The following is a 20,156-nucleotide window of genomic DNA, read 5'->3' on the forward strand; positions in this document are numbered from 1 at the left end:
GGCTCCAGCCCTTGGGGCATTTCTGTGGCCTCCTCTGGACCTGCTCAAAACTTACTCCAGGCAGAATATGATCTCATCTAGACCCAACCTGGGATCCTATGCAGCATCTTCCCTAGGAATGAGTCACTACCTGGTCTACAGGAGGTTTTTAAGCTCTGCTGGCCCCAGCACTGTGCCTTTGGCTGATTGTGCCTCCTGTACAGAGGCAGAGTTTGCCTGTTACATGTAAGAAGGCTTTGATGCAGCAAAATGCCAAAAAACTGAGAGAGCTGGGGGTGTTCATCCTGGAGAACAGAAGGCTCCAGGGAGACCTGAGAGCCCCTTCCAGTGCCCGGAGGGGCTCCAGAAGAGATGGAGAGGGACTTGGGACAAGGGATGGAGGGACAGGATGAGGGGGAATGGCTTCATAAGTACAGAGGGCAGGGTTAGATGGGATATTAGGAAGGGACTGTTGTCTGTAAAGGTGATGAGGCCCTGGCCCAGAGAAGCTGTGGCTGCCCCATTCCTGGAAATGTCCCAGGCCAGGTTGACAGAGCAACCTCGTCCAGTGGAAGGTGTCCCTGTCCATGGCAGTGGAATAGAATGAGATGGTCTTTAATCTCCCTTCCTACTCAAACCTGACTAGAGTTCTAGGATTCTGTGATAAGCACAAAGAGCAGAAGGTGAGTTTCCTAAATATCTCACATACACTGACTTAAAAACTGTATTTTCCAATGTCTTCCACACTAATTATTAAAAAGACAACATGTCTTTGGAAAGCTTAGTGATGATAAATAGAGGGAAACTTATATCAAACTCAAAAAAAGATGAATATTTGTTTTAAAAATAACTCCACACAATATTATGTAGGAATTTATTAAGTAAGACACCATAATGGTACGTTTTTACAAATGGCCTCCAGAGTGTCAGTCATACAGAAATACTGTTGAACATCTGAAAACCTGAAACTTCATCGGAATATACTGCCAGCAATTCAACCCAAATATTTTACACTCAGATCTCTGTGATGCTTGAAAAACAACGTTTCTTTTGTGGTTCCCTCCCCTGCCCCCCAACTCAGAAATCATCAGTAGCACTATTCACAGGTTGGATTTTATTTCATCTGCTACGAGAAGAGCAGGGTTTGATTTGCTTTTCCCAGAGCGACGTTACTGCACGAAGGGTCATGCCAACTGCAAGACCTTAGGATATGGAGTATTTTTGGTGAAGATATCATCTTCACCATGAGATGGAGTATCTCTGTGAGCCAGAAAGGTGGCTGAGTTAATGCGCGATGAGGTGGCCAGTGCTGTTTAGTGCAAGGTCAGCTTCTCTCCTTCTCCTCCTGCAAACCCTGGGAGCCTGTGCAGAAGTGGGACGTGGCTGGTCTGCTGCAGAGCTCTGCTGCTCTGGTCCCCCAACCATCCCCTTCCTATTGGGGGGCAGAGAGAAATGGCAGAGCAGCAGCTTCATAGAATCTTTTATGTTGGAAAAGACCTCTAAGACCACCCACTCCAACCACTCCCCCAGCACTGCCAAGGCCACCACTAAACCGTGTCCCCACATGCCACTTCCACAGGGCTTTTAAATCCCTCAGGGGATGGGGACTCCAACACTGCGTTGGGCAGCTGTGCCAGGGACGAACAGCCTTCTCAGTGAAGAAATTTTTTCCCAATATGCAGCCTAAATCTCCCTGATGCAACTTGAGGATGTTTTCTCTCACCTTGTTCCTTGGGAGCAGAGCCCAACCCCCCCAGGCTCCACCCTCCTGTCAGGGAGTTGCAGAGAGCCAGAAATTCCCCCTGAGTACCAGCAGGAGGTTGGGACAGAGCAGCATTTTGCTGTGTTTGATACTGGTGGTCTGAGGGGGACAGTGCAGAGAGGGAGGTCAAGGAGATCACCTCAAACTGGTTCTACTTTTCATAGACTGAACAGACCCATTTTATTGCACAGGAAAGGGACAGCAGTGACTTTTTTTTTGCTGTCCCCTCCTTTGTTAACCCATCACCAAGTTCAAGTATTAAGAAAAATCATGAGATTAACACAAAAATCATGAAAATCATCCCCATCTTATGTTTGATGGCTGCTAATGCACATTTTTCTCCACGGGGCTCAAGAGGTCCTCCAGATAGAATTCTTCACCCCCTGTTTCATACTTGACAAAGGGTACTCTTTATTCCACTTCTCTGCTACTATGAAGCTATCTAAGATGCATCCTATTGCTGTCATAAGGTGGTTTTAGCCATTTATTAGGATTCCCTTCAGATGCTGAAAGATCCTCTTCATTGCTTTACAATCTGATTGCTGTGCCTTCACTTTCACAAAGAGATTTTTCTTTACGACTTCTAAGTGATTTCCCCATTGTTTTATTATTCAAGTGTCTTTCCAGACATATGTGCTTTAAAATCATTACAGGCTGGTCTTGGAAAAGGTCCTTCCAACACAGTCCTATCTAACAGAAATTTTGTTCTAATAGAACAAACAAGACGTGGTGGAAAAGGTCTCTCCATTCAGAAGGTGGTGTTTGACTTTGTAGCACACAAATCACAGTCTATTGGGGAAACACCTTGTGGTCTTGCCTTAAAGTCTGCCAAGCATCTCTTTTCTTGGGTCTTTATGCCTCGCAGGAAGACCTTTGATGTTTCCTCATCTTCAGATAATAAGCTCGGTTGGCTTCTGGGTAGGCGACTTTGGAGAGTGGCATCTTGTAGATGGCAGAGTTGGTCGTGGTTATTAGCAGGAAAGTCAATGCAGACAAGCAAAAAGACCAGGTTCCTGATGGCACCCCATACTGCAAAGAAAAATAGCAAACCACCTATTCACTGTGCGTCTTTCTTTTATTTGAATAAAATCCAGACCAGGCACTTTGGAATAAGGTTTCTCAAGGAAGTCTAGACCTGGTTCTGCATTGAGCCTTTCCCTAGGGAGACAGGGTTTCTTTATGAGATCTTGACACTGTGCATTAGCCTGCAATATCTATCAGCTCTGGTGAGAGGGCTGCCTTCTCTTTGTGTATCTACCCTGGTCTTGGAGGGACATGAGGCAGGAGTGGGTGGAGATGAGGCAGGAATGGACACCAGAAGCATTCAGCTTTTCCCTGGGCTGTTGTACTGATTGTCCTTTGGCAATTGAGAAAGGGAATTAAACCCAAATGTAGTATTTATTTGCACATGTGGAGTGCCCTTTCTCAATCGTTATCAGGCACAAAGTATAGAAATGTAAATATCTGAAAGAGAGGAGACCTTATAGCAGCCTGCCAGTGCCTTCAGGGGCTCCAAGAGAGCTGGAGAGGGACTGCAGTGACAGGACAAGGGGCATGGTTTCACAACGACAATGACAGAGGGCGGGGTTAGATGGGATATTGGGAAGGAATTCTTCCCTGTGAGAGTTGAGAGTGGTGAGGCCCTGGCACAGGTTGCCCAGAGAAGCTGTGGCTGCCCCATCCCTGGAAGTGTCCAAGGCCAGGTTGGACAGGACCTGGAGCAACGTGGAATAGTGGAAGGTGTCCTTCCCACGGCAGGGGGTGGAATGAGACGATCTTTAGGATCCCTTCCAACCCAAACCATTCTGTGATTCTGTGATCTCATAAGTGTTGAGAGCTGAGCTGTGAAAGTTCATTCAAACTCTGAGGAAGAAAAGTGATAAGTGATGATTCTAAGTGACCTATTCCAATGGTAATCACACCACCCCCCTGGGCAGATAATAACCTCTCTTCTGGACCATGTCTGCCTTTGGCTGAATTCCTCTCCTCATCTTGGTGTTTTGCCTGACAAGCCAGGAAAAAATACAGATCAGTGCTCAGATCTCTTGTTAGAAACCAGACCTTAACTGATACACTACTTACCACAGACAACATGCTGGTCACTGCTGCTCCCAGGTAGGCACTGAAGAGTGCTGTGAAAAAGAAAGGTAGTTCCTGGTGAGTTCAGTTGCTCATAGAGTAGGACAGCAAGGACAAACATCTCTCACCCTGCCTTCGGTAGCTCAACCAGTGATCATGACCCTGCCTCAACAGCTCTTTCTTTAGCACTGTGTCCCCTCCAACCTGGAGCCTATGGAAAGGGTGAAACAAACAAACAAACAAACAAACAAAATAACTGGAGTGATGAGAAATGTGCTATGAAATCAGAGGCTTTTGAAAAACGCACTGACATGGAAAGTATGTAGCTTGATGGATGGGGTTAAACAGGAAAATAACCCCTCCACCCTCATCTGTCCTGCCTCTGGGGCTTGAAGGTGGGTCAATGAGATACAAAGCTAAATATTTTTTATATGAGCACTGAATGAACAACAGTTTCACTCCCAGCTCACTCTGATATTGAAATTTCATATGGAATTGCCTTATAAATAATTCTTCAATCATGCCGTGTTACCTAGCTCATGCCTTTGGTATCCATTTCAATAGAATGGGGAATGTGTACTGTCTAACTACAGCTGTGGACTGATCTCGAGCTCCACTTTTCTCAAAGTTTAGGTATGTCCTTCTTCAAAGAAGGAACCTGAGCTGGCATCTGTGATTGGAAAACCCACCATGATTCAACCAGCAACGGAAGAACAAATACAATTAACGTCTCAAAACGAATCGCCCAATTTCAAGGGCCTTGGTTAATCAGTGTCCACTGATCACATCTCTTGTTTTTAAACACAGCTCTATGCTGAAAATAAAAGGACAGCTTTTATTCTGTCGGGTCAGGTTTAAAGCCACGGCTCCAACACCCGGCTCCATCATTTGTCAGTCTCACCTAAGTCCATCTGCCTGCCTGGAGGTGCCCATCTGGCTCCATCCACCTCTGCTACAAATACCTCTTGAGTCACTTCAAAAGGAAGAGTGGCTGAGGTGAGGACACATCGGGTACTTACCGCAGGCAATCGCCAGCAGATGTGTCTGCCAGGTGAGGGCGTAGAACATGCCCCCGATGGCAATGCAGGAGAGGGAGCTGTTGTAGCCCCACAGCCCGGAGTAGATCTGGCTAAACGGTGTTGCCAAGCTCAGCCCTGGAAAAAAATAAGCCGAAGATGTTGTCATTCCTTGGCCAAAGAGGTGAAAGCAGCGGAGGAATGGCAGGAATCCAGCTCTTCAAGGGTTCTAGCCAGCATATGTGCGTGGAGTTCCTATTTGTGGTCTTGTTGTTCCAGTCTAACGCCAAAGCCACTTTAATCTGATGAATTCATGGCAGAATTTCCCTGAGCTGAATTTGGTGATGTGATTTCAACAGCGGACATATGAGCCCATGTGTGAGCCTTAAATGCACCCCTGGGGCCCACACATCCACACTGATGGCTATGACTTTTATTGGTCTACTCCTAAACCCACCAGAACATATCCAGAACTTAAGTATTTCATGATAAAAGTTCATCTCAGCCCAACACACACTTCTGAAGATTTTCACCATCATAAAACAAGGTAAGAGAATGGGGAAGTCAATCAAAAGAATTCTTAAAGCAGAAATCTATGCGTGTTTTGTTTTCAAGCAGTTGTTCTCCAATGGAAGAAAAACTTGTGACTGTAAGTGCTCTGCTTATTGCAGTTCCTCTTTTGTTCTCCATGCTTTTATACAAATCTGTGACACAATTCAAATCCTTACCTGCCAGCATCCCCACTGCTGAGCCAATCACTGCATGCAGACAAATGAGTGGGGAAGAGATAAATAAAGCCACCAGGAAGATTCCCCCAGTCCAGGGATTGTCACAACCATAAACCTGACCCACACTGACTGGAATGGATTGCAGGAGCTGTAAGAATTTAAAAAAACCCCACAAAATCAACAAAAAAACCCCAAAACAAAACAAAAAACCAAGACAATTTGTTATTTGTTATCAGCGTTCTAACTTTTTGGTTTTTAACATATTTTTCTTGGCCAGTTTTATGTTTGGCATTTGCTGGATGCAGTCTGTCTTCCTAAGTGGAGCATTTGGATGCCTCTCGGGAGACAGCAGGGCATTTCCACAGGGTTGCCCCTTCAATGGAAATGAGTCATGACTTGTTCCCTAGCCATGAGCTCCTCTGCCAGGTTTTTGGTATAATATCAAACATAAATATTTTGTGAAAGGCTTTACTCATCGTATTTGCACCTGCTGCTGACTTGGCCATTTTTCATACCCATATGAACCATGACAGGGAGCCCAGGGCATGGAAGTGCTCAGGTAGATGATGCCTTTGAGAGGACATTCCCCTCTGACTGGGCAGATCCAAGGGTGATACGGCCAATAATGGCTTGGTCAGAATTATCAGACTTTAACTCAGGAAAGGCTTTATTCTCAATTTAGTTATATACCTGAAACTCTCTTGGGATTCACGAGGAATGTGAATGGAGTTGCTGAGTTGGTGGGACAGAGACCCACAAACTTGGTCACAGCCTAAAGATGGTTTTGAGGCACTTTTCTGTTTATGATCCCCATAAAATTATGCACCATGGTAAGTGTTCTGAAATGTCACTTTTGGGTTGATATTTAATATCAATTAACTTCCCTTTTCTTAATCACTCCCTGGGAATCCCTCAAAATAGTCTGCTGAGCCTTGGGGGAAAGCAGTTACTCTTGTATCTATATGGTTTATAGTGTTATACTATAAAATGTTTCTTTGGGAAGTTCTGACTTGAATGTAAATTAAAAATATATGAATGTGTGCCTGCACCCATTTGTAACTATTCTACCATAGTAATATCTGCTTGCTCATGTCTAATTAGGAAAATGCAATTTTATAAGCACTCTGTGTGAAAAACCCAAATTACCCTGTGAGTTAACTGGAAGTCTCAGCACAACCTTAGCTATGGGGAGGTGATCAGTTACCACTGAAAAGGGGAATTAGATTCTAGAGACTCTTTGAAGATTCAGATCCAACTGCAAATGGAAGATACCAACAAGATTTGTGTTTTTCAGCTATCAAAATGTTCATTCCTAGAGTAAACATTTACGTCTTGGATAACAAGCCATCTTATGAACCAAATTTTGTATTGCCAGGCTGTACTACAGTAACAAGGGAGGTGGACCTGTTGGGATGAGTCCAGAGTGATAAAGATGCTGCAAGGGCTGGAGCCCCTCTGCTCCTGGGAGAGCTGGGGGTGTTCACCTGGAGAAGAGAAGGCTCCAGGGAGACCTGAGAGCCCCTTCCAGTGCCTAAAGGGGCTCCAGGAGAGCTGGAGAGGGACTTGGGACAAGGGATGCAGGGACAGGACAAGAGTGACTGTCTTCCCACTGCCAGAGGGCAGGGTTAGATGGGATATTGGGAAGGAATTGTTGTCTGTGAGGGTGGTGAGGCCCTAGCCAGGTTACCCACGGAAGCTGTGGCTGCCTCAGCCCTGGAAGTGTCCAAGGCCAGGTTGGATGGGACTTGGAGCAAGCTGGTCTAGTGGAAGGTGTCTCTGCCTGTGGAAGGAGGGTGGAACAAGATGGTGTTTAAGGTCCCTTCCAACCCAAACCATTCTGGGATCCTATAAAGGAATATAATACATTTCTGTAGTGTTTTTATTTGTAAGTGAAGAAGACTGTTATCTTTAAGACAACCTACCATTGTGATTTCAGCATCTGTCCAGGTGATGTTTGGTGTTGCTGTTGCAGGCTGAATGACAGTTGTAGGGAAGAAGAGGTTGTGTGGTCCTGATGCAGCCAGATAGAGGGTCAAGGCCAAGTTGAAAGGCAAGGTGAGAACAGGCAGGTCCCACTTACAGAAGATTGAAGCTAAAGCACTGGTGAAAATGGGGCTGAAAGAAGAAAAAAATGGTCTCACTAGAAGCTGGTCAGCTAGGCAAAAAAACCACCACAGCCAAATCCAACCATAAACCCCACTGCAGCAAGTTCAGTCTATTTTTTTAAAAGCTATTTAATTCCTCAATCTTTCTGATCAAATCAGACACATGACAGGGTCACTGCATAAATATCCTGCCCTTTCCAAGGCAGTTATAAATGTCTAGATTCCTGTCATGTTATACAATATATATGGTGAATTTGGTGAGCATGAAGGAGACAGGATCCAGTGATTTAATAGAGGTATTCCCCAGTTCAATCTCAGTGTTCACCTTTTTTCTTTCCAGCACTTGAACTGGACTGAATACAGGACACCTTTGCCAGGTCTGAGTGAACTGTGAATGTGTCTGTGTGCCCTTGCTCAAGCTTGTGGATCAGAAGTAAAAGCTGACATCAAAGTGACTATAAGACTACATGAACTTCAGGCAGACGAATTATATGTGTGGTTTTAGCAATCTGCAACTAGACATTTTGGGGTCAAAGGCCAGCTTTCAAAATTTTTTGCTGTCGCATTACCTAGCGGATTATTTTGTCATATATTTGAGTGAAGTATTATTAGTTGTTTGTTTTGATTAGCGTCAACCATCATGCCTTGGGACCACTGAACAGCTTCTGTGCCTTGAGAAGTAAATTTTCATGACATTTTTATTTGGTGGCTTAAATAGATGGAACACTTGTGGTTGATGACAATGGGGAATGGCGAAAATAATGTTCCTCTTGAAACAAAAATGAATTGACTCATCACAGCAATATGACTCCCATTTAGGGTATTGAATTACGTGTGATCAGCCATCGATTTCCTTCTCCCCACTGGGCTTATTTGTGATTATGTTGGTATTTTTATTTGTTTCTGGATTACATTTGAGTTCAAAAGTGCAAATAATGGCGCGGATTTAGCAGTATGTTAGTCATATTTCCTTTCATTGGGCTCTGCATAGAAATACAACAGCTCAGTCTCAGTGTGGAGACTCATGGGTTGGAAAAAGAAGGAGAGGGGCCGTCTAACTTACCAAGTCATGGACAGCAGTGAAATGGGCAGCAGGAGCCACCAGTAGTAGTCTCCCTTAGCAGAGAAGACGGCCACAAGTGATCCCACCAGGATCCCATTGTATCCATACAGGCCGGCTGCTATGGCTGACCTGTGGGAAGGGAAAAACTAACCTTGAAATATTCTCACCTGAGAAGGCTTTGCTTGCATCACCCCCTCCCTCCCCAAGCAGTTGTGACTCTGTGTGGTGAAGACCTGCCCAGACTCATCCACTGACATTCAGTTTCGCACATTTGAGTCCCAGGTGCCCTCAGCCACTTCAGTAGGTATGTCCACTTTCCCTTTGTAACAGGTGGGAAGATCTGTCTGGTCCTGCTTGACCAGGTACATGGCCAGTGAAGGCTGGATCATGTAATCATAGCAGGTTTGGGTTGGAAGGAACCTTAAAGATCATACAGTTCCAGCCCCCTGCCAGGGACAGGGACACCTTCCACTAAGTTCAGGCTTCTCATCCATGTAATGTGTTTAACACGTAAGTCAGCACTGAAGTGACCACTTGCTTTTGAGGGGGAAAAGGACGGACTTACCTGTCCTGCCCCAGAAAAAGTGCTGTTAAAGTTGAGACAACTGTTCCCAAACACGCTGTGAGTGCCCACCAAGGGCTCTGCAGCACAAAGGCAGCAAGGACAATCAGCCCACTGAGGGGATTGTTGACAAACATCACCTGGGATATCCCACGCAGCACCCAGTCAATAAACTGGATCATGAGAGGTTTATCTGGAAGACATCAAATTAAATAATAAAACAAGCCCCCTAAGGTACACAGATGGTGCTGATTCCGGGATGTATTCTTGAAACTCAGGAAGAGTTCTGGCGGTGGGACTTGGCAGCACGACTGAAGCAATGAATCAACAAGACTGCAAAACCTGACTGGGATTTATTATGGTCTATACTGCAGCCTTACAGCTGGAAAACTGAGATGAACAGCATGGTTGCCAGAACCCCGTGTTATAAAGTACCCTGGACCGGATTCATATGAACCAGCTAATTTATGATGTCTGTGGCTCAGATGGCAAATTGTATGAATATCCCACTGCTGATTTATTGTGGGGACCAAACGCACCTAACTATGTGTAATTTAACTTCACAGTGGCAATAGGCTTGACAGAAACTGCTCAGCTGAAAGGACATGGAGTGTTATGAAGAATGGCAGAGCACAGAATAACCATCTGGGGCTATGTTCTGTGGGACTAAATTCCGTTTGTACATGGCTTGTTGGGAGGTAAATGTCATCTCAGACATCCTCAAGATTTAAGCAGTATGTGAATCTCTGCACAAAGCTGATTTTTTTCCATCTACAAAACAGATATAAATCAGGCTAGAAGTAGTTTCTGTACTACTCTGAGAAGTTAGTTATTACTCCTTTGATGTACTTTTTATTTGGAATCCCCTAATTACTCATGATGAAGGATCTTTACCTTTTAGCCAGGCTCCAAATTCCTTCATGTCTCCAGTGATGTACCCAACAGCTTTGCAGACTCTCTTTCCACCTTTGCTCAGTGGATTCTGCTTCATTGGCTTTCTTTCCCCCTTGGTGTCTATCTTGACATCAACAATGTTTTCCATGTTATTGTTCTGGCCCTTTGGTAAAATCTAAGGTAAAAAGAAAACAAAACAGTTTGTTGTAATGCCTCTCACTAGTTCCTGTTTATTCTCTCTACCACATATTATTGCTCACTTTGTGCTATTTAGGAGCCAGAAAGAGGAAAATCCTTATTCTGAACATACCTGATTCTCGTGTCTCCATGGACTTATGCTCTGTCCTTCCAGAATTCCAGGCAGTCATATATTTGAACACCACAAGGAATGACCGAACCTTTTGTCCTGGTGTTTTACCCGATTTTGAAACCCTTCTCAGCTATACCAGGTGTTCTAGAAATCAAGCAGCTCTTGATTTAAAGGGTCATTTCAAAAAGAGCAAGACAGCATTAGGGGACACTGGCTTCACAGAGGTTGAAGTCTGCCTCAAGATTCAGCTTGATAGAGCTATCCAACCCATATAAGAAGGTGTTTTAATTATTAAGTTTCCTCTGCTGCGTAATTTGTATTTCCAGTTTCAATTTGTCCATCAGCCGTCAATAACAGGCACCTAAAGCTGAGTTTATATGTCTCTGGGATCAGTTCAGCCTTCCTCATGAGCACAGGCTTAGCCTGAGGGATGTTCATGGTGCCTTATTTCATTACTCACATGCATTTCTTTTCTCAAAAGAACTACACTTTCAGCTGCCCATCTTTAGAAATACCCAGCACTGATTCAAGAGCCTGAAGGCCCAATTCACAGTGCTTGATTTCAACTCTACCTCAGTCATGTTGCTTTGTTTTCTGCCAAGACAAGATAGGGGACCACATGTTGGAAGCTGCAGTAAGAAGCCCTAAGGGACTAATGAAAAGACACCTATTAAATTTAGCAGGTACTATAAGAAGATTTAAATAAGGTAGGGGACTGTTATAGGTCAAAAAAAGATTAGGCCTAAATAAGGTGTTTCGGGTATCCACACAGGGCTGGCAGAGATGGGGTCCCCTATGGGACACAGTTTTTTTGGATAAGGAACTGTTGGAAAACCCTTTGGCACCTCATACAGCTCTAGACAGGCTTATTCAGGCTGTAAGTCTCTGGATCAGAGATTTATACCTAATTGTAAACACTGGATTTTAAGAACAGTGTCCTATAGCCAAATTGTTATTTGTCTAAGGGCCAATTCTCAATATGAAGCCAGCAAATTAAGAACAGCCAAACCTTTCCCTGGAGCATACTCTGTTTCCTGAAGAGTAGGACTAATTCTTGGTAATTACCAAGGCAAAGAAAACACAAGACAAGGTGTGCTGTTGAGTGAATACAGAACTAGACCTGCTTCAGGTCTCACTGGTGAGTACTGGCTTGTGCAAAAAGCAATGAATTTAGGGAGGGGGTTGATAGTCTAAATAGGATGATAGAAACACATAAATATTGAGTTAGTCCTTGACTCACTTGAAACTTCAGTAAAAGCCTTCCTAGTAGCTCAGGTAGAGAATCCAAACTTCAGAAACACAGGTGCTGGGCAACTAAGCTTAAGCAGCCTCACCCCTGGGCATTACACTTCCAGACCCAGACTTGTGGTTAAGCAGCTCCGAGTCTGTGTAGGGGAATGGGTTGTTAATCCACATCCTGGCCAGTTTCTTACTGTGTGCTACAGGAGGACTGGTGGTCACCCTTCAGGACGTAGTAAATATCTGCACAAATAGGAAACAGACATTTCGTGCTTTCCAGAAGAGCCCAACTAATATAAGGACAGGTTCCATATGAGAGGCTGATTACAGGACTGGTATGCAGAAGAGTGTTGAATTTGACTTTGTGGAGGACACAAAGGCAAGGACCTTAAATAAAAAGGTTAAGGAAGAAAAGGAGAAAAAAGTGTTTCTAGGGATGGTGTCTTGGTGCTGGAAGGCTTTTTCCTGACTCGCTTATAATTCATTACCTTGATTCATTAACCTTCTCTTTTTTCATTTTTTATTCTGAAATAATGGAATAAGTGAATTGGATGCACTTTCAGTTAAATCAAAATTTCCAGCCAAGATAAATGCTCCTCATTTGGTGAAAGTGCATTTACATTTTCCATTTAAAGAATCTTCCTCTTTAGTTAGGCTTTCCCAGTTGCTAACCTGCAAAGTCAAGTGCTGTTGCACTGCAGAATGATGCTGTGTGTCCCATGCCCAAGGTGTTTCCCTGCATGCTGAGTGAGATCTGGAGCAGGGTGCTTCAGTGTGGGGTGCAATGTGCATGTGAAGAAGTAGTGGTGTCACTGACCCACTTGCACAGTGGAGAAAAAAAAAATGGATCAAGTTGAGGGCTCTAATTTGTCAAAAACTGATGTATTGCTTTGCCATATAAAGGCAGTTAAGTGCATACTGCAAGACTGAGCCAGCAGAACTCCTTTGCTCTGGGTTCCCATGGGCAGGAATGAAGTCAGCTAAACGCACTTGGCATGGCAAAAACACCAGGTGACCCGGTGAGTCACTTCCACTAAGCTGTTTCAAACTTCATCCCCGATGGAGGCTGTGTCAGTACCCTGCACATCTGTCCTTCTGGAATATCCAAAGTCTCAGGGACTGTGGGGTGATCACAGTTACCTTCTGGCCAGCAGTGCTGGTCAAACTCATGTTCATTATGTCACAGAATCATAGAGTACTTTGGGTTGAAAGGGACCTTTAATGGTTATCTAGTCCAGCCCCCGGACAGTCCCAGTCTATCAAAGGTTGAATGTCTACGAAGAGGGATCAGGTTTCACCTTTCCTATCTGTTCAGTAGTGCATGTAGTGACAGGACAAGTGTGAATGGCTTCCCACTGACAGAGGGTAGGGTTAGATGGGATATAGGGAAGAAATTCTTCCCTGAAAGGGTGGTGAGGCCCTGGCACAAGTTGCCCAGAGAAGCTGTGGCTGCCCCAGCCCTGGAAATGTCTAAAACCAGGTTGGACAGGGCTTGGACCAATATGATCTAGTGGAAGGTGTCCCTGCCCATGGCAGAGGGTAGAATGACATGATCTTTAAGGCCCCTTCCAACCCAAACCATTCTGTGATTATAGAAGGTGTCCCTACCCATGGTAAGGTGGGTTGAGACTACGTGATCTTTAAGGTCCATTCCAACCCCTCAACATTGTCTGATTCTATGATTATATATATGCTAAGGGAGAATAAAATCATTATGGAACAATTTCCACAGCAGCAGAGCGGCCTGGTGGGTAATGGGTAGGCCAGGAGGACCTCTGTTTTCTGATGGGGTCTTCATGGAACTGTAAAGACCCAGATCCAGCCCCATTGGCTTTCTGGCCTCTCTGAATCACACTCCAGGTGCTGCCTGGGGGCTGCCTCCTGTGTGAGGGTGTTTGGCTGCCACCACCACCTTGAGGCTTGTCCCATCTGTTCAGAAACACAGACCATGGAGGACTTGCACTATTTCTACTTAGTTGTCCAAAGAAAATATAAAGATGTGGTGAACCACTTTGAAACTGGCACCAGCATAGAATTTTTCATGCATTTTTAATAATTTTTGACACTTTACAAAGCAGCACCTGCCATGTAAGCTCAGATTAATGATTTGTTAACACTTTACCTTGTTCTAGGGAATAGGTGATAGCAGGTATTTGAGAAAGGAGAGACTACAAAAGGTGTCTTCTCTCAGAATTATGGAGATGTTCAGAGAATTTTAAGACAGTAATGCCTGAATATTAGTTCAAACTCAAGTGTGCATGTTCTGATGGGGATTGCATGAAGGCCAGTCTGCAGCAGGTCTTTTGAAGACCTGCCATTGAAGTTATGATAACATGTGGTTTTCACTCAAAGTGCCTTTTTTTTTTCTTAGTGCACAAAGGAAGGAAATAGAAATAATTACAAAAGGATCCCAGAGAAGCTGGGAACAAACTGCTTGGCTTCTGCAGGGAGGTGAGTTTGCTAAATTTTTTTATTATTATTCCTGATTTCTATTAGTTTGGGAAAGTGTTGTCAGATTCTTAACTGAAGACCAAGTCCTGTCCTCAGACAGTTCGAAGCACACTGCCTCATCTTACATGAGCCCTGCAGCCGTGCAGTGAGGGCTCCCAATACTGGTATGTAACTGGTGAGATACAGGAGCAGCAGTAGGACCCAGGCAGAGCCAGTCTGAATGTAATTTTCATCCTAGTGGTGCAAGGACTGATTTGTGCTCTGCTGTGAGTGCAGAGGAACTATTTAAAACTATTTTTTTCCATGGAAAGAGAGAGCTTCCCATGAAACAAAACAGAAGACAAAAAGAAAGATGTTTCCCTTTTATGCAGATGTTCCCCTTTATGAAATCATCACAGGGCCGAGTCGCTAATCTATTGGGGTTTTTTTTAACCATCTTTTCAGAGTTAATAAATGTCCTGCAGCCAAAGTACTGATGTTATGCAACTTTGTGTCTCCCTAAATCAATTTTCCTTCCACTTGTGTACACTTCCTCCATGCCATGCCATAGCCACGGCATCCCAGTAATGCCTCGTTAAAGCTGCCGCCGAGCAGGCTCCGCGCTGGAGCTGCACTCCTGCGGCGTCAGGGCCTGCAAATACCTTTATTCACCTGCTGAAGTGGAGACAAACCCGGTCACACACCCGTTATGTGTCATGCATGGTAAGAGCGGTGTGGTGCTTGCAGCTGAGAAAGGAACAGAGTCTTTAATTTGGCTGATTAACACTCCCAGGCACTTCCAAGCTGGTGCTGGGCTTTTTTTTTTTTTTTTTTCCTCTGCAAATGCGGCAAAGGTTACCTAGTACTTTCTCTTCTTTCTGGAATTTTCCTCTTTCCCTGCCAAAATTCGTGTTTCTCTGTAAATCGAGAGGGTTTAAATTGCTGTGTGGTATTTGTTTGTCCAAGGACCTGCTACCGCACAATTGCGGCCATTGTATCTCTCGCATTCTCTGAATTGTTGCTGTGAAGTCTGCGGGCAGCCAGCTCTGTGTGCAGCCTGTTTTTAGAGGAATTCCTGCATCCAAGTACAATAGGAGGAAAGGGCCATATTCTCAGCAACTCTAGTTCCAGCACAGGCTGTGTACTGTTTCCAGTAAAGCTGGATTAGTGTTGTGTCATGCACAGGAGCACGAGCATGCACAAGCACACTCCTCCAAACAGAGAGACTGTAATGCACTTGACCCTCACTGTGGAAGAAAAATACCTTCAGGTTTTCCCGTAGAAGGTATATTTCAAAGTATTAGTTCAAAGAAAGCTTGTCCTTCAGATTCAAATATTCATTAAGCCCATCCGCAATTCAGTTTTCAGGGATCTGTCTCTCGGGGACAGAGGAATGCAGAGACACCATCACGTTGTGTATAATTACTATCTGGGCATTTTTCATTTTGCAGAACAGAAAGGCAGTAAAAGATGTTAAAGAGTTCCAGTTATTTTATTTTTCTTCCCTTTTCTCTTTTTCCTCAAAGGTTCATCCAGCTGGGCTAAGCAGTACTAATAAATCCTCACCCTGCTAGAAGCTTCTCAATAATTGATATTCTTGTGACATTCCCTAACGTCTCTGCTCCTTCTGAGCCTTAGCAGTTCTCCTTCAGCAGGACTGATCAAATGCTGTTTGTCAGGTGTTTTGAGGGAGAGGAAGGACCCAGGTAAGTCAGTAACAGGGTGCATGTTTACTGCTGTGCATTAAAAGGAATGAACAGAGTGCTCTTACCTCTCTGATGAACTCAGGGGTAGCTGTTGCTTTGCTGAATAGGAAAGAAGGAAAGTAGGGAAAAAGAAAATGTCTCACCAGCTTATATAGGCTAGCATGGCTCCTGTCCTGACATTACTAATTAGTTTGTTTCTCCTCCCATTTGGTGAGCTCCAAGCAAATGTTAAGAAGGTTCCCCTTTGAATTCTCCACCTTTCTTCTTGCTCTGTCCTGGGTCTCTTGCCAACAGCCTCTTCCCCATTGCTTTTTTTTTTTTTGCTTTGTATTTTTTTTTTTTGTTGTTAATTCTCCTTTAGCTCAGTTCTTTCTCCTCTCTACCTGAAGGACTGAAGGCTTTAAACTGGACTATCAGTGAACCTGAGCATTATTCTCCTTATCCAACACAACTCAGCATCCTTCCCTCTCAAAACTCTGACCTGGAAATGTGCCTCACAGCACATTTTGTGTTCAGCAACCTGTCAAAGTTTTCCTATTTTTGGGTAGTTTTCAGAAGCACAATTCTGTTAACACAGTGCAGTAAAAGACCTGGTGACCTTCCATTGTTTAATTTTTTTTAATTAACTATATGAGAAAATCAATTTTTTTTTAACCTACCCTCCCTTGCTCACTAGAGGAATCTGGAATATCAGAAGTGTGGCATATTGAAGAGGTTTATAAGGCTGTGGAAGTGTTGTGAAAGGCAGAGAAGAGGCTGGAGAGGGAAGTATTGAGAGAGTGAGTTATAGGAGAATGGGCAGAGAAGAAGCTACTGAACTTAAGAAACCTGTTAGGCTAATTTAAGCCATGGCATAATTCACTTTAGGACTCTTTTACAGTGATGAGTTAAGAGAGGCAACCCTGCAAATTCACCGGGGTGCAAGAGAGACTGGTTTATTGTTGAACCAGAACCCATCTCGCTTTGTGACTTTGTTCCCTCCAGCTCCGTGGAAACAGCCTCAGCATCCACATGATATTTTTCTCACCATGACCATCCCTGGAGTCCATCTCTTTTGATGGAGATGTTTTTAACAACCAAATGGACTTTTTTCTCCCCTAAGAGGGGGGCATCTGACATAAGTTGTCAGCACTGCTGCATGAGCAAGGCTTCCTCTGATCAGACAAGCACTAACCCTTGTGAGTGAGCCAGACACTGTCATCCCCTGGCTGTGCACCCAGCAGTACACATTACATGAAATTTTGCAGGGGAAGCTGCATCACTCCAGTGCAGTAAAATTTTTCCCCTTTACTATTAATTTTTCCTTGGGCTGCCTTTGCTCTCTCGCTGGTAAAATGAATCCTTGCATCTCAAAAGAAGGGAAATTCACTGGGTGATTTGGATGGGAGACCCTCACAGGGAGACTGTTTGGATTGAGTTTTAGGCCTCACATATCTCCTGTTTCAGGGATGCTCAGGCCTGGCTTCAAGTTATTTGAAACAATAACTTTGTTTCAAAACAAATTCAAAACAATAATTCTTTTCTACTCTTTGTCAATGAGTGCATCACAGGGGACTGGCAGGACTTGTTGCTGTGCTGCCTCCATCTGCAGAGCTACGTGGTGGTACTTTCCTTCAGGGAGTCACAGAATCATAGAATGATTTGGATTGGAAGGGGCCTTAAAGCTCATCCTGTTACAACTCCCCTACCATGGAGGGGGGAGTGTGCAACCTTCCACTAGACCAGGTTGCTTCAGACAACTTTTCACTAGACCAGGTTGCTCCAGACAACTTTTCACTAGACCAGGTTGCTCCAAACCCTGTCCAGCCTGGCCCTGGACACTTCCCGGGATGGGGCAGCCACGGCTTCTCTGGGCAACCTGTGCCAGAGCCTTGTCCTGTCACCACATGTTCTTGTACAAAGGAACCAGATTTAGGACTGCTCTGTCTGATTCTGGAGCCTTAATGAGGTATTTGACAGGCTGCAGTGACACACAGAAAAGCCACTGGCTGGCAGGTCAGTGATGGATATCTTGGAGCGATGCATTGTTCAGATTATCAGAGCTGGTTAATAAGTAACAGGATCACAGTCTGCTGATTCCTGCGTGGGAATGAGGTCCCTGGCATCAACCTGCCCTGTGAGATAGAGGCAGAGCAGTGGAGATCTCCACTGCCATGTGATGGGCTCATTGGATCCCAGGTTCAGCCAGCTGTTGGAGGGTTTTATTAATGTACTAACTGCCTCAGGGAATCCCTAAATTTCCAGAAATTTACCTTCTGAGAAGGTCCAGACGAGATCCCATCTTGAGTGCTGGAGTCAGGTGCAGGAATGCCTGCCTGAGGCTGTGTGTCTTAGTCAGGAAAAGCACTCCTGGTTGCCCGAGGACTGATTCCCTATATGATGAATGTAGAAAGGTGGCACTGACATAAAACCTCCCATTTATAACTCAATCCATGCCAGCAGGTGCTCATCACTAACCTACAGTGCTGGGCACTAAAGGATGTAGGTATCTACTGCCATTTGGACTTTGGGATTCAAAGATGAAAGGCCAAACCAGCAGTGGCAATTCTTTGCCCAAAGGATCAAGATGTGCCAAGTACCTGTTATGTAGCTGTCAGGTGTCACCTGCCTGGGAGTGGGTCACCAGCTTTGGGTGACCATGTAATTAATGAATGATGTGCAAGCTGATCTTTCAGGTAACACTTACAGGTGAGCAGTGAGTTGCCTCTTGATTTTAGACATCATCGTGAAGACCACTTGGTGCTGAGGACAAGGCAGCTGGTGTTGGTGTCTGACAGCAAAGTTCTGTGTGGTTTAGGACATCTGAACCTGTGACTTACCTCACCAGCTCTCTGCTGGCAAAGCTGGTTGATGTGTTTCTTCTGCACGCTGTGCTCTGTGGGAAGGTGGCTCTGAGAACACACCTTGGACCAAGCCCAACACTCGACATGATCAGAACAGGGGTTGGTGGTTGGATCTCAACCAGACAGAGCACCTGAAGAATGCCTGAATGATCCCTGACTGGTTTAGCTCGCCAGGCAGGAGCTGTCTGGTTGCATTAGCTGGGTACAGTGCCTGAACAGGGCAGCTGTGCCAGGAAAGACTCTAAGGGCCCTAAACCAGCTTCACACGCTTTGGCTTCAGGCCTCTCTCAAGGCTCGGTGGCCTTCAAGAGGTACATTGAAAGCCACTTGGTAGCAGATTACCTTTTCCTACTGGTCTTGGCTGTGCTCCTCGGCTCAGGTTGTACTGCAGGGATTAGGTCTGTGCTGGGAGCTACATCAGCTCTTGGACTCCAACAAGTGCTTTAGCAAATCCTTGCATGGAGCTCTGCAGATTGCTAAAACTCAGGCCCTTGTCTACCTTTGCTGGGTTAGGCTGTGGAAATGTGATATGTGGACAATGTTTGTGGGCTCCTTGTCGTCCCATCTTGGTGGCCCTTTGCTGGATGTGCTTGGTATGACCCTGCCCTGTGCTGAGGAGCTCCAAAGTGGACACTACACACCAGATGTGTGTCACCAGTGCTGAGTAAAAGGGAAGGATCACCTCCCTTGGTATGCTGATGTTTCTCCTAGTGCAGCCCAGGAAGATGTTGGCTCCCTTGCTGCAAAGACACATTGCTGGACTGTGGCCACCTTGGTGACCACCTGGACCTCCAGGGCCTTTTCTGCCATGATCACTTCCAGCTGGACATCCTCAGTCATGTACCGGTGCATGGAATTGTTCCTCCTCAGATTTAGAACTTTGCACTTCTCTTTCCCCAAACTTCATGAGCTCCTTGTCAGCCCATATTTCCAGCTTGCTGAGGACCCTCTGGATGGCAACACAACCTTGTGGTGTACCCAACACTACTCCCAGTGTTATGCCTTCCCCAAATTTGACAAGGGTGCACTCTGCTCCAACACCCTGGTAGTTAAGGTGTTAAACTTATTAACCCTGGATTACAGCACTAATGACTGGCCTCTATCTGTAATTTGTGCTACTGATTATAACCCTTTGAGCCCAACCATTCAGCCAGCTTTCAGTCCAACTCTCTATCCACTTATCCAGCTCATACTCCATTAACTTGTCCATGAAGATGTTATGGGAGAGAGTGTCAGAACCAGGTGATTTTCCAAAATTGCTCTGGTAAGACAAGAAACCTTTGAAGCCTGTCTAGTGTAGTCTCTTTCTGTAAGACTGACTAGGACCCAACCCACCATTTCACTTCTAGAATTTTTCGCTGTCTGTGGTTCCTCTGGAGGTGTGTGGAGAGGTGGCAGTGGTAATGGAGGTATGGCAGGAGTGGGAGATAACCATGGGGT

At 45.0% G+C, this 20,156-nt stretch overlaps 1 protein-coding gene across 5 annotated transcripts; it reads right to left on the minus strand.

Annotated features, from left to right (window-relative positions):
- Nucleotides 1-1,767: 1,767 nt before the first annotated feature.
- SLC14A1 (solute carrier family 14 member 1 (Kidd blood group)) lies at nucleotides 1,768-16,109 on the minus strand. Of its 5 annotated transcripts, none has more exons than XM_032676274.1 (9): nucleotides 16,017-16,109; nucleotides 10,189-10,363; nucleotides 9,298-9,487; nucleotides 8,733-8,861; nucleotides 7,487-7,679; nucleotides 5,565-5,712; nucleotides 4,840-4,974; nucleotides 3,824-3,873; nucleotides 1,768-2,770 (listed from the first exon to the last, which is right to left on the minus strand). In XM_032676274.1, the coding sequence occupies exons 2-9, from the start codon at nucleotides 10,334-10,336 to the stop codon at nucleotides 2,594-2,596; spliced, it is 1,170 nt and encodes a 389-aa protein (XP_032532165.1). In that variant the 5' UTR covers nucleotides 10,337-10,363; nucleotides 16,017-16,109; the 3' UTR covers nucleotides 1,768-2,593. The 5 variants fall into 5 exon arrangements, with proteins under 5 accessions (XP_032532165.1, XP_032532162.1, XP_032532163.1 ...); XM_032676271.1 differs by lacking the exon at nucleotides 16,017-16,109 and adding an exon at nucleotides 15,939-16,003; XM_032676272.1 differs by lacking the exon at nucleotides 16,017-16,109 and adding an exon at nucleotides 12,878-12,893.
- Nucleotides 16,110-20,156: the final 4,047 nt, after the last annotated feature.

The sequence above is a fragment of the Chiroxiphia lanceolata genome, chromosome Z (genome assembly GCF_009829145.1).
Source record: "Chiroxiphia lanceolata isolate bChiLan1 chromosome Z, bChiLan1.pri, whole genome shotgun sequence".
In the NCBI taxonomy this organism is placed as follows: domain Eukaryota; kingdom Metazoa; phylum Chordata; class Aves; order Passeriformes; family Pipridae; genus Chiroxiphia; species Chiroxiphia lanceolata.